This window comes from Cydia splendana, chromosome 5 (genome assembly GCF_910591565.1).
Source record: "Cydia splendana chromosome 5, ilCydSple1.2, whole genome shotgun sequence".
In the NCBI taxonomy this organism is placed as follows: domain Eukaryota; kingdom Metazoa; phylum Arthropoda; class Insecta; order Lepidoptera; family Tortricidae; genus Cydia; species Cydia splendana.
In genome coordinates, this window is record NC_085964.1 from 307,056 (window position 1) to 321,838 (window position 14,783).

The 14,783-nt window shown below is 47.0% G+C and overlaps 1 protein-coding gene across 1 annotated transcript in view; it reads left to right on the top strand.

The window, feature by feature from the left end:
* LOC134790463 (bridge-like lipid transfer protein family member 1) overlaps window positions 1-14,783 on the top strand; it is a 125,065-nt gene that overhangs the window by 36,093 nt on the left and 74,189 nt on the right. The window contains exons 15-22 of the mRNA XM_063761272.1: window positions 5,009-5,189; window positions 7,355-7,513; window positions 7,676-7,887; window positions 9,136-9,265; window positions 9,504-9,731; window positions 11,319-11,559; window positions 11,756-11,890; window positions 12,002-12,169. Coding sequence (XP_063617342.1) covers window positions 5,009-5,189; window positions 7,355-7,513; window positions 7,676-7,887; window positions 9,136-9,265; window positions 9,504-9,731; window positions 11,319-11,559; window positions 11,756-11,890; window positions 12,002-12,169 — 1,454 coding nt within the window. The remainder of the gene's footprint in view (window positions 1-5,008; window positions 5,190-7,354; window positions 7,514-7,675; window positions 7,888-9,135; window positions 9,266-9,503; window positions 9,732-11,318; window positions 11,560-11,755; window positions 11,891-12,001; window positions 12,170-14,783) is intronic.

Genomic DNA, 14,783 nt, shown 5'->3' on the forward strand with positions numbered 1-14,783 from the left:
AATAAGGCTCGCCTAAGCATTTTACAAAGGCTAGGATTGTCACTTTTGAGAAAATCTGTTACAATAGTTTAATGGCCAAAAATATGATTTTTGTTGTGTTTTTCATTCGTTAACGGGATAAAACATCTAAATAAAGGATAATAAGACAAATTAAATACAGTATATATTTATAAATTTATTTTAGTGTACAAACATAACCTTCTTTTACTTGCGAAGTTGGGTAAATTAGATGAAAGTGACAACCCTAATCCGTTTTTGGTGGTGGGCAATGTTGGTATAGATGCCAAATTACCGGATTACTTTGCCCACCGCTAAAACTTTTGTGTATTTAGACCTTTTTAGTTTAAATCTCAATAGACATACTCTATGCTTCATGTGTTATAACTCAAACCCGGAAATATTTGTCAAAGGGTTCTCAAATTTTTCTACTTGCATTCATTATTTATCAATTTTTTGCCCGCCGAAATATAGTCTTAAGGCGACGGTAGCGGTGGGTAAAATTTCAGATTCTGTCAATTTACCCCATTTCACACACAAGCGCACTTCACGCACACTACCTCACTTTACTGGGACAGGTCAGTGACCCATCATGTTTTTTTAAGATTGGACTTTTAGTTTAGTATTGACCACTAGCCTCCTTTGAGGGTAAAAGCGTTCCATTGAAAGATGAAAGAGAAACAATGCATTTAATCTTGCTTTCCTTGTCTGTTCATGTCACACGTGACGGACCTATAATTCATTTGATTGTTGACTGTTTTACTACCTAATATTGCTTTGTCGAGATACGCGTTTTGTACAATTAAAGCGAATAAAACAAGATGTCATTAAGTCAAATGTAAAATGTTATTTACTACTCTATACGGTTTTTCATAAGGTGCAATATCCATTCAATGGGAATTTAAATAAATAAAGTTTCGGCAGGGTGGCAATTCCATTTTGGCGGATAAAGCGAAACAGAGTAGTTCTATCGAACCTGCTTACAAATTTTCACGAGAATCAGTTGAGAAATGTGATCTGCAAAGGAGAACATACAAAAGCATTTTTGCCTAAGCTGAAACCAAGACCTTTGCTAACGCTGGTTTAGGTACACCTATAAAAAATGGTTGTCCCTGCTGTAATTTTAATATCTTTATATTTCAACCGGTATAGTTTTACCTTCAAAAATAATCGGTATCGCTAAACAATAGCGGTACCTTACTACTTATTCGTTCACGAAATCGGTATCTGCATAACTTGATTGTTAGTAAACTAACCTGGAAAATAATCTCAAAATCACCGAAACATTTATGTACAGTCACCTGCGATAATATGTTACGTCATTAGCGCCAACTTTGCCTCCAGGGAAACTTTGCCCAAAACGACAATTTTAAACAAATTCGTTAATGTAGAAAAATTGATAATAGTTATGGCCACCCTGCTGTTTTTAGTAGAAAATAGGTTATATTTCTGACCAAACTTGTGCATAACTGATATACCAAACTTGTCCATAACTTGACTTGGGAATTTTGAGCGAGTTGTTTAATATAGGGTATATTTCGGCGGGCAAAAAATTGATAAATAATGAATGCAAGTAGAAAAAATTGAGAACCCTTTGACAAATATTTCCGGGTTTGAGTTATAACACATGAAGCATAGATTATGTCTATTCAGATTTAAACTAAAAAGGCCTAAATACACAAAAGTTTGAGCGGTGGGCAAAGTAATCCGGTAATTTGGCATCCGTACCAACATTGCCCACCACCCAAAAACGGATTAGGGTTGTCTTTTTCATCTAATTTACCCAACTTCGCAAGTAAAAGAAGGTTATGTTTGTACACTAAAATAAGTTTATAAATATATTCTGTATTTAATTTGTCTTATTATCCTTTATTTTGATATTTTATCCCGTTAACGAATGAAAAACACAACAAAAATCATATTTTTGGCCATTAAACTATTGTAACAGATTTTCTCAAAAGTGACAACCCTAGCCTTTGTAAAATGCTTAGGCGAGCCTTATTTGGAAATGGGCAAAAACGGGTAGGCAACATTGCCCAGCAAATGTATTTAAAAGTTTTACACTTATCGCTAAGCTATTAACAGGGAATGGTAGGATTGCCCAAAACCTTAAAGTGATCCTTAGACATCATCATCATACGAGCTGTATTTGAATACCAAATTGACGTGGGCAATGTTGGCGAAAACCCCGGATATCTTTGCCCGCCCTCTAAAACGCAAAAAATGGGTAAAAACACGACAAAAAAATTTTTTCTTTAAAACTGATGCATTTGATCACATAGGACGTGCTGAGCAAAAAAAAGTCATATGATGTGATATTTATTGAGAAATTCGCGTTTAAAAAAAAAAAGCGGGCAATGTTGGTGATAATGACGGTACCTACTCTTCGAAGGCCGCAAAAATATGTGACATGCTCTTATGGTTCTACAAATAAGATCGTGTCAGATATATTTGCGGCCTTCGTTGTGTAACATAAATTGCAGGTGACTGTACATTTGGAATAATTATTTTATTTAGTTTCAACGAAAGTTTCAAGTTTAGTACGAAAATACTTCAGATATGCAATATGCACAAAATGTAGATCTAATCGAAATAAAACATTGCTTTTTATAGTAAATTTATAAAACATTCGATAATAGGTATACATAACAATAACCAGTCCACAGCGCTAATTGGCCTGTAAGCTTCATCTCGGTCTCCAAAGCCGCAAAAACTCGCTAGTACTTAGTGCTGGTCTAGCCGTTATTTTTTCTTGAAGATTTTCAGAGAACAGCACGTACACGCATTTTACATATAGACGGAACGAACGGCATAATCATAATAATTTATTAGTCGCAATCCATGGTATTACAGATCTAGGTACAAGACTTTCAGGTATTACTTATACGAATTACATAACTCTTCCTGTTAATAGGCAATATTTTAAGATAAATTTCTATAATATAATACAAGATTACAATTGTCATCAAAATTCATTGACGTACAGAAGTCAAATACGTTTTTAAAATGACGCAAAATGATACCAGCATAATAAAAATTGATCCCAATCAGTAAAGATGAGTCTTTAAACTTTTTTCATTTTAAGCGAGTTTTGAAGGAACATAATACTTAAATTCGACTGTAATCGTATTGTTTTAAGATAGTTTACTGCGGTTTTCAAGCATTATGACCCGTAAATAAGAGCAAATCAAATTTAAATGAGACGCGAGCTGATATTTATGTACCCTATTTTTTGAAATACAATTTATCTACTGGTATGCTTTCTCGTGTGCGTATATGATTTAATGTCAATATAATTGTCAAAAGCAAGAAAATCAAGCTGTCATTTTCATTTGAAGAAGTACACGTGTGCTCCGGTGTAGCCCCAACGGGCATCTGACTTGAAGAAGAATTTTGAGTGATGTCGTCAATGTATGGAAATTGTTCGAAAGTTTACATTTGAGATTGAATTTCTCTGTTGTCTTTGTGAGTAAAAATATAAATTCGTAATAAATTGGTACCTGAATTATCTAGCTTTCAAAATCATACAATAATTCAATTACTGTCAAAGACAAAATTGTTTTGCTTCTGTCTCAAACGGAACTCCATATTTTGATTTTTTGATACTTTTAGTGTCGATTTGTAGAGAATAACAGCAAATTAAAAATATAATGGCATGAAGAGTCGGTACACGGTTTCTTCATGAAAAAATTTACGTGTAATTGAATGCAATTATTAAACATTTATTGAACAAATTATGGTTACAAAGTGAGGTCTAAATCGAAAACGTCATATACCGGCCCCTTAATATACCCTATATTAGACAACTCGCTCAAACTCTAAATTCCCAAGTCAAGTTATGCACAAGTTTGGTATATAGTTTTGTCAGAAATATAACCTATTTTCTACTAAAAATAGCAGGGTGGCCTTAACTATTATAATTTTTTCTACATTAACGAATTTGTTTAAAATTGTCGTTTTGGGCAAAGTTTCCCTGGAGGCAAAGTTGGCGCTAATGACGTAACATATTATTGCAAGTGACTGTACATAAATGTTTCGGTGGTTTTGAGATTATTTTTCAGGTTAGTTTACTAACAATCAAGTTATGCAGATACCGATTTCGTGAACGTATAAGTAGTAAGGTACCGCTATTGTTTAGCGATACCGATTATTTTTGAAGGCAAAACTATACCGTTGAAATATAAAGATATTAAAATTACAGCAGGGACAACCATTTTTTATAGGTGTACCTAAACCATCATTGGCCGAGCGTTAGCAAAGGTCTCCGTTTCAGCTTGGGCAAAAATGCTTTTGTATGTTCTCCTTTGCAGATCACATTTCTCAACTGATTCTCGTGAAAATTTGTAAGCAGGTTCGATAGAACTATTCTGTTTCGCTTTATCCGCCAAAATGGAATTGCCACCCTGCTGAAACTTTATTTATTTAAATTCCTATTGAATGGATTTTGCACCTTATGAAAAACCGTATAGAGTAGTAAATAACATTTTACATCTGATTTAATGACATCTTGTTTTATTCGCTTTAATTGTACAAAACGCGTATCTCGACAATGCAATATTAGGTAGTAAAACAGTCAACAATCAAATTAATTAAATAGGTAAGTACGTCACGTGTGACATGAACAGACAAGGAAAGCAAGATTAAATGCATTGTTTCTCTTTCATCTTTCAATGGAACGCTTTTACCCTCAAAGGAGGCTAGTGGTCAATACTAAACTAAAAGTCCAATCTTAAAAAAAACATGATGGGTCACTGACCTGTCCCAGTAAAGTGAGGTAGTGTGCGTGAAGTGCGCTTGTGTGTGAAATGGGGTAAATTGACAGAATCTGAAATTTTACCCACCGCTACCGTCGCCTTAAGGAAACTGTAGGTCTAATAGTTTTAAGAACATTTTCCAGTGTTATATATGAATATAAAAAACAGTTTGTTTCTTATATAAATAAAAAAATAAATATTTGTAGACTACTATGGTTATCTGCATCGTTTCCTTTACATTCTGTAATATTTCCCAGGAGTCTAAGACGAAGAAGCCCATGATCCCGGCCTCAAAGATGAACCCCCGCGCCATGGCGGCCTCTCTCCCGGCCTGCAGCCTCTACCCGCTCCAGGGCTCTCTGATGCTGCTGGACGCGCACCTGGTGTTCCAGCCGCTGCTGGGCGCGCTGGGCGTGTGTCCGCAGCAGGTGGCACAAGGTACATGGCGGCTCCCTCCCGGCCTGCAGCCTCTACCCGCTCCAGGGCTCTCTGATGCTGCTGGACGCGCACCTGGTGTTCCAGCCGCTGCTGGGCGCGCTGGGCGTGTGTCCGCAGCAGGTGGCACAAGGTACATGGCGGCTCCCTCCCGGCCTGCAGCCTCTACCCGCTCCAGGGCTCTCTGATGCTGCTGGACGCGCACCTGGTGTTCCAGCCGCTGCTGGGCGCGCTGGGCGTGTGTCCGCAGCAGGTGGCACAAGGTACATGGCGGCTCCCTCCCGGCCTGCAGCCTCTACCCGCTCCAGGGCTCTCTGATGCTGCTGGACGCGCACCTGGTGTTCCAGCCGCTGCTGGGCGCGCTGGGCGTGTGTCCGCAGCAGGTGGCACAAGGTACATGGCGGCTCCCTCCCGGCCTGCAGCCTCTACCCGCTCCAGGGCTCTCTGATGCTGCTGGACGCGCACCTGGTGTTCCAGCCGCTGCTGGGCGCGCTGGGCGTGTGTCCGCAGCAGGTGGCACAAGGTACATGGCGGCTCCCTCCCGGCCTGCAGCCTCTACCCGCTCCAGGGCTCTCTGATGCTGCTGGACGCGCACCTGGTGTTCCAGCCGCTGCTGGGCGCGCTGGGCGTGTGTCCGCAGCAGGTGGCACAAGGTACATGGCGGCTCCCTCCCGGCCTGCAGCCTCTACCCGCTCCAGGGCTCTCTGATGCTGCTGGACGCGCACCTGGTGTTCCAGCCGCTGTTGGGCGCGCTGGGCGTGTGTCCGCAGCAGGTGGCACAAGGTACATGGCGGCTCCCTCCCGGCCTGCAGCCTCTACCCGCTCCAGGGCTCTCTGATGCTGCTGGACGCGCACCTGGTGTTCCAGCCGCTGCTGGGCGCGCTGGGCGTGTGTCCGCAGCAGGTGGCACAAGGTACATGGCGGCTCCCTCCCGGCCTGCAGCCTCTACCCGCTCCAGGGCTCTCTGATGCTGCTGGACGCGCACCTGGTGTTCCAGCCGCTGCTGGGCGCGCTGGGCGTGTGTCCGCAGCAGGTGGCACAAGGTACATGGCGGCTCCCTCCCGGCCTGCAGCCTCTACCCGCTCCAGGGCTCTCTGATGCTGCTGGACGCGCACCTGGTGTTCCAGCCGCTGCTGGGCGCGCTGGGCGTGTGTCCGCAGCAGGTGGCACAAGGTACATGGCGGCTCCCTCCCGGCCTGCAGCCTCTACCCGCTCCAGGGCTCTCTGATGCTGCTGGACGCGCACCTGGTGTTCCAGCCGCTGCTGGGCGCGCTGGGCGTGTGTCCGCAGCAGGTGGCACAAGGTACATGGCGGCTCCCTCCCGGCCTGCAGCCTCTACCCGCTCCAGGGCTCTCTGATGCTGCTGGACGCGCACCTGGTGTTCCAGCCGCTGCTGGGCGCGCTGGGCGTGTGTCCGCAGCAGGTGGCACAAGGTACATGGCGGCTCCCTCCCGGCCTGCAGCCTCTACCCGCTCCAGGGCTCTCTGATGCTGCTGGACGCGCACCTGGTGTTCCAACCGCTGCTGGGCGCGCTGGGCGTGTGTCCGCAGCAGGTGGCACAAGGTACATGGCGGCTCCCTCCCGGCCTGCAGCCTCTACCCGCTCCAGGGCTCTCTGATGCTGCTGGACGCGCACCTGGTGTTCCAGCCGCTGCTGGGCGCGCTGGGCGTGTGTCCGCACCAGGTGGCACAAGGTACATGGCGGCTCCCTCCCGGCCTGCAGCCTCTACCCGCTCCAGGGCTCTCTGATGCTGCTGGACGCGCACCTGGTGTTCCAGCCGCTGCTGGGCGCGCTGGGCGTGTGTCCGCAGCAGGTGGCACAAGGTACATGGCGGCTCCCTCCCGGCCTGCAGCCTCTACCCGCTCCAGGGCTCTCTGATGCTGCTGGACGCGCACCTGGTGTTCCAGCCGCTGCTGGGCGCGCTGGGCGTGTGTCCGCAGCAGGTGGCACAAGGTACATGGCGGCTCCCTCCCGGCCTGCAGCCTCTACCCGCTCCAGGGCTCTCTGATGCTGCTGGACGCGCACCTGGTGTTCCAGCCGCTGCTGGGCGCGCTGGGCGTGTGTCCGCGGCAGGTGGCACAAGGTTAAAGAAGGATCTAGAAGCATGACATCCAACCCAACCTATATCGATGAAATTAGCATTTTCTCATACTGTGTTCTGATTTCAGGCGAATCAAAGAACAAGTCCGGCGCAGAAGGCTCGAGTGCCTCGCCAGCGCTGGAATCCCTTGGGTCCAAGCTGTCCCTGGGCGGCATCATCGACGTGTTCCGCATCGACATCGTCGTCAGCGAGCTGAAGCCGCGCCGGCACCCGCCCAAGGGGAAAGGTCAGTTTTATAGGGACGGTGCACGGCTTCTTTACTGCATCCCTTCGCGTTCGCTCCCGCGCGGTGTCTTATATGGCAACTTTTAGCCTCAATCGGAATTAACAACTTTACATTGACACATGGATGTTGCTGAGATAGTACACTTTTCTTTTAATTCTACAGGTCAGCCTTCGCACATCGACATCCCCTCTGAAACGCCAGCTTTCCTCTGCGAGAAAGTCTCCATCGACGTGGACCTGAAGAAAGTCGCCGACATGGCGGTGGACGACCTCATACAGCGTCAGAATGTGCTCTATATATCAAGGGGACAGCTTAAGAAACATATCAGCACTATGCTCAACTTCAACATCAGCGTTCGATTTATATCACAGCAGGTATAGTTTGAATAATCTCAGGTGAATTTTTCGGGCTCGCACCCTAATCTGTTAAACAAAAGATATTGTTTCCTTTATGCAGTTGTTACAGTGCTTACTGCTAATAGCCCCGACGTAAGTAACGGGAACAAACCCATTTAAAAAGCAAATTTACCATTCTAATTATATGGTTCAAATTCTTGAATCAGCTCATTCGGAGATAACACGTTTTTGCTATCTCTAAAAACAAGACCACCCTAATTGTTCTCTGAACAAGCTGTCATATGAATTTGAACCTTAATACTATCACGATAGTTGCTTTTTAAACGACATGGTTGCTTTGGCACGTGGCTGTAGACCGCTCTTAAAAGAAACAAAGGCTTTTTCACCTCAGCAGCTCGAACAAGGGTACTTTGCTTCTTAAAAACAGTGAGCAAAATGCGATTTTGCTCACTGAGTCATTTTGTCTCACTCAGTGAGCAAAATGCGATTTTGCTCACAGTCATTTTGTCTCACTCAGTGAGCAAAATCGCATTTTGCTCACTGAGTGAGACAAAATGACATTCAAGTGACCTTTATAGTCAAATGTCATTTCAACATGCGGGGTCTAATACAAGTTCGATATACTTGGGTTCTATTATCTCTGTCCCTCTAGGTATGTTCTCACTGCTTAGGGTGAAAAATTTTGTGTACTACACGAGATCAAAGTTATTTACATCTCGTGCGCTTTTGAATCTCTTACTACGCTCAAGATTCTAAATTAGATTCACTCGCTACGCTCGTGAATCTATTATAGGATCTTTCGCTTGCACGGGACTCAAAATAAGCACTCGAAGAAATATCAAACTTTGATATCTTGTTGTACAAATAACTATTGTTTAACGGATTAGCACCCGAACTCGAAAAATTCACCTGACATTATTCAAAATTTACATAAATTTTCACATTCATGCCTGTATTGCCTGTATCCCATAGCACAGAGGTTGCCAAAATTTGAGAAATAGAAGCAGCTGTAAAAAAGATAAAATTCCGTCTAAGAAGCTAATATTAGTTAGGCCTGAAAAAAGTTTCCGGCAGTTGTACCTCGTAAAAGCTGTAATGCAGTAGGACTGGGCAGAGGCTGGGCTACCAATGAATATGTCCATAGGCGTGAGTGTCCAGCAAAATGTTAAATAATTAAATAGTATTTTTGGGTTAATAGTCCAATATTAGCGGCTCTTTTACGTCGATGCTGACTTTTATGTTTAAAACCTTCACTTTGTGATCCAGGTGAACATGCCGCTGCTACGCCTGCTACACCAGATCAGCAACATGTACCAGAACGTGAAGGACACGCAGACCGAGCTGCGCACGCAGACCAAGATCTCGCACCGGCAGAGCAAACATGCTGCTGACTCTGGTATGCTTCTATCCTAATCGCGTGAGCCCGAGGTTGTTTGGTGTACTATTTATACAAACTTGTCACCCGCACACACTTCTGTGTTGTCGCCAAGAGTCCTGTTTTCTGTGTTTTGACGGCAAGTTCTTGGGATTTTCCATTCTATTCGCTGAACGCTACATAAATTTTTTGCACATTTATTATAAGAAATCTGTTTTATCAATCATCTACTAAAGAACAGACTTTACGCCTACCACAGACACGTCAGTTTCAGACTTCCGCGAGAACCTCGTGAGCGTGTCCTCCCTCGACAAGGAGAGTCAGTACGCCACCCTCGACCCCAAGTGGGAGCTGCGCACCCCCACGCCCAACCCCGAGGCCGTGCCGCCGGCGCTCAGCCAGCAGAAGCTGCCTGGAGGGAAGACCAGGCCGCAGAGCTTCGCGCAGAAGCTGAGGTCCACGGGGAAGAGCGTTAAAGGAAAATTGGGTAAGTTTTTCATTTCTTTCTATGCTCCTTCAAGGAAAGAGGATGTTGACATGTTTTTGTTAATAAGCGCTAAAAAGCATTGCGTTCGCGGTGTGCGGCACTATTTCAGAACTGTGAAGTGTTATGTTATGATACTTATGATGTTATTTATTTATTTATACAAGCAATTCCAACAGCTATGAAAGTTTTGTTTAACTTTTTAAATAGCATTACAGAGCCAATTATAGAGGAACTCGCGTGTATAAACTGAATATATTATTATAATACGTTACACAGTACACGCTATGATATCAAAGCAGAGTCTGAGCTAGGGCCTATTACTGTACACACACACACAGGGCACCACATAGAGCAGGGTGTGTGACCAGGGTTTATTTTTTTTATAAGAGGATCACGGCCAAGGTTTCAGCTTTCCAGCTTACTTTTTGTGGTCACTTCGTAGTGGTGGTGTGGCGTTTCTAGCATTTTTGTTTAGTTTCGTTAGCATTAATGGGCTAGAAGTAGGGCTTGCAATTCGAATATTCGAATTTGTCGAATATTCGGCCTGTTTTGATATTCGAATATTCGGCCGCTCAGGTTTCGAATATTCGAATATTTTTTATTACTATAAAAAATCTATTTAATCCGCTGCAGTTACAGTTTCTGTGTGTTTTCCGGGTATTTACAGTGAATGAGTAATGGAATGGTGAAGGAGTAGGTACCCAAATACGAAGGAAATAATATTTTTACTGTATTCCTCTCGATAGACTTCGTGAATACAGTGAAACCTAACTCAATTTGAAAGAAAACGAAATCAAAAAGTATGTTATTTTTACGGTGCATAAGTTTTAAGTTAAAGGGTCATTCTGTTTATTAAGACTAAACCTTGCCCGCACTTATCGCAATTCTCAAATTTGATCATACCAAACCTGCCCAACTAGGTAATCTAACTATGCACCTTTAGCTGACGAATAGTAGTCAGCTAACTTTTTCCCTTAAATATTCCAATATTATATAATTAAGCCAACCATTAATTAAGGCCTCTGAGTGACTACAAGTTAATTTAAATCAGAAAATAATTACCTACTAAAAAAATATCTTACATACCTAGGTTTGGTTTAGATGATTAAAGTTATATTATTTCACTCAACGGCGCATTTATAATTAAAGTTTTATCTAGAAATATTGAATACGTCTTATTTTGGCGTTTTACTTGTTTTTATAAATGTGGGCATCTCATAGTAGGATGATAAAATCTAGTCAATTAAGTGGATTTCTGCAAAATATCATTAGTTTTAGCAATAAGTGAAATAAGCTTTTGAATAAAACGATAATAAACCGATTTCTCGTTCTTTTTCTTATTTTTTATAATATTCGAATAATTATTCGAATATTCGAATATGTCGTCAGAAAAAGTCGAATATTAGAATACCTGAAAGTTTCGAATATTTGCAAGCCCTAGCTAGAAGTAATCGCACAGGGTGGATTCGTCTCTCAAACCGTAGCTCGAGTTCTCTGTGTTAGAAAATAATGGCACTGGGCCCTCAAGAGTATAGTGTTAGCTTCATCTATCACTGCCGGTGCTGAGTCGTTCGTTTCGTTCGGCAGGCTACAGCTCGCTGAATGAGGGCGCGCACACGCCGTACGCCGCTCGGGAGCCGGACATCGAGGTGCGGCCGCGGCGTCCGCCCCCCCTCCCCGGCCTCACCCCCCTCCCCCCGCTGCCCGCCCTCCCCGCCCTCCCCCCGCTGCCCGACGACGGCTCGCTGGCGCCGCGCTGCTGGCGCACCGTGTACTCGCTGCTCAGTCTGTACGCGGACATGCCGGATGCGCACACTATTACACACAGGTACGTGATAGTTATTGAGTTATGTCTTTGTTTACGCTGTTCCCTCATGGGCTACCAAAAATTATGTAAAGCTAGCTGGAATGTACTCTGTTAGAGTCGGCCAAATTTACCTGAACTGATGACGATTTGGGACATGATTGGCCGAGTTGATGAATAGATTTTGTATGAATATCTCGAATCAGTTTCTCTGTCTCAGGTTTTCAGTGACGACGGAGCTGCCAGAACAGTACCGAACGAGCCGTCCCGCTCGACCCAGCTCCCGGGAACAGAACACCAGCAACTCTTCATCCAGCGGTGCGGGGATGGGCATCGTCGTCATGGGAGTCGCTAGGTAACTACATGAAAAAATTGTTTTGGTTAAGTATCAAAATTACTTTTACTGCGTTTATAAATTTTGACTATGTACTTCCGTATTCGTAATCGGACTTCATTCGACTTTCAGGATCCATCGAACCCGACTCCTGGCCTCCCTGTCCGGCTTGAAGCTAGAAGCGGAGATCACGTCGCTGCACGCCTCGCTGCAAGCGTCCCGCGCGCGCCAGTGGTCGCTCACGGGCGTGGTGGGCCGCAGCATGATCGTGCTGCTGGAGGGCGGGGCTCCCAATCATCAGTGAGTGCGAGACTGCGAGTGGCCCTCGACCATCACAGGCGTCTCATGTTCTTAAATGTTCGGGTCGTGAACGACCGACGGGGCGAGCCGCTCCAGAAAATGTGCTCTTTGTCGTCTTCGACCGCCGACTGAAAAACTGCCTTCGGGCTATCGGCTAGCAAACGGGGGCGTTTTAAGTTATTTTTCTCAAAAATGGACGGCAAAGTCGACTTTGCCGTTTAAAAAATACGTCGCGAAGCGCGTAGTTTATGGTCAGTCAAAAATTAAAAAGTTAAAAACATTGCAGTCTTGATTTTGGGACTGCAATGTTGCATACAAATTCCATTATTTGTCGAGTTCCAAACTTTTTAAAAGTTGAAATGGCCATATCAAATGAAGGCACAGGCCCATTAAACAGCCAAACAGATGATTAGTACCGCGACTATTTAGCTGTCTCAAATAGGTTGACGTATTTTCGGCAGAAAAATACACTTCTATTTTTTTATTAAAAAAATAAAAAGGCGGCAAAGCTAATTTTTTCAATTGTTTCTACTTTTTTCTGTGAAAATATATACGTAAGATCGTTGCTTTTGTAAAATATTCCTATTATGTGTTCCGTTCCACGTCGGATATCTTCATTGAGAGAGCAACGCGATCGTTGACCGATAGATGCCGGCGGAGCGACTACATAGACGCTAGGTCTATGTAGTCGCTCCGCCCCACGCCGTGACGTAGTTCCGCTTCCTCCCTGCCAACCATTGCTCGCTTCCCGCTGCTCGCCGCCGCCATGTCATTGTTTCGTCGACCGTCTGACCGATGGTCCGCAAATATTTTTGCGTATATTTTTTGCAGCATGGTGCTTTAACATTTCCGATCCAAAGCTCGGTCGATTAAATAGTGAGATATAGCAGAGATCGCTACTATTAGTCTTTTCGCGGTCTCGCGATCGAAGTCATCGAACGGTGCTTTTCGATTCTACCCACTTTTTTCTTGCTAAATTAATTTTCACATTCCATGCTGCTAAAATCGTTACCGTTAACTCGCATTTTCGAGATCGAAGTAGGAAGTGCGTCAGTGGTTTTCGTTAACAAGTGGTAACGCAAGTCGCTCCGCGTCGGAGAGGGAGCGTGCGGTCATCGTGCCGGCGGCGGCGGGGGCGGCGCCCGGGCGGCGGGGGCGGAGGCGGGCAGCCTGCGCGCGCCGCTGTCGGGTGCCGCGCTTCGCCGATAAGGAGGTTTGGATTGTCACGACCATCCGGTGAGCCAGTTTAATGACATTCTAGTTTTATTGGCGTTCAGAAGTTACTTCGACACTAAAGGACGGTTCTCAGGCAGGTCGTATTAACCTGGGAGTACCTCGTGTCGTTAGTTGCGACGCGACAGGGGCTCAGGGGAGGTCGGCCCCCGCGCGCCGGCGCCGTCGACTTTCTTCTGCTGTCTCCGGTGACTCCGAGACGCCGCGACGCTGCGGGCCGGAGCCCGAGGTGTCGCGGTGCGGGGTCCGCGGGACGCCCACTCCTGTTGCGGACGCTTCCAGTCCGCGAGAGTCCGCACCCGCTCCTCAGTCCGCGCCCGCTCCTGTTGCTGCAGTCGCGGTGCGGACGCTTCCAGTCCGCGGGACTCCGAGAGACGTCACACGCCCGCTCCTGTTGCTGCGGTCGCGGCGCGGGTGGATCGCGGACCTCTCGATCCCGTCCTGGCGCCAAGGTGAAGGCGGACCGCTTCTGCGTCCCGACTGCTCGGGTGGAAGGAAGGTAACTTACGTGGAAGCAGTGGAAACGCTACGAGTACAACGACGATCGCCGGGTCGGTTGCCGTCCGTCATGACGTCGCTGGTGACCTACGCGCCAGTGGCGGCCACCACGATGGCGCCGCCGACGGCAGCAGTGTCGCCGTGATGATGCGTGCAACTACGAGCCAGCCATCGGCGCCTCCCGTGCGGGTAACGTCCGTCACGCGTACCGGCGCCTGTCGAGCTGGCCGCCACGACGGCGCCTCTCGCCTCACGCACCTGAGCCTGGCGACGGTGGCCGCCACGATGGCGCCGCCCGCCACGACGACGCCGCCCGCCACGATGACACCGCCCGCCTCACGACGCACCAGTGCCCCCCGAGCTGGCCGCCACGATGGCGCCTCTCGCATCACGCACCAACGCCTCCCGAGCCGGCTGCGGCGGCCGCCACAACGACGCCGCCCGTCACGTTGATGCCGCCCGCCACGATGGCACCACCGCCTCGCGCACTGGCGCCTCTCGAGCTGGCCGCCACGATGGCGCCTCTCGCCTCATACCAGTGCCTCCCGAGCCAGGCGGTGGCCGCCTCACGCACCGGTGCCTCCCGAGCTGGCCGCCACGATGGCGCCTCTCGCCTCACGCACCGGCGCCTCCCGAGCCGGCGGCGGCGGCCGCCATGATGGAGCCGCCCGCCTCAAGTGACAGCGCCTCTAGAGCGGGCCGCCACGATATGTCCTCGCCTCACGCACCAGCGCCTCCCGAACCAGTGGCGGCCGCCATGATAGGCGCCCGGCCTCACGCACCGGTGCCTCCCGAGCCGGTCGCCACGATGGCGCCTCTAGCTTCACGCACCGGCGCCTCCTGAGCGGCGGCGGTTGCCATGATGGCACCGACAATCACGCCG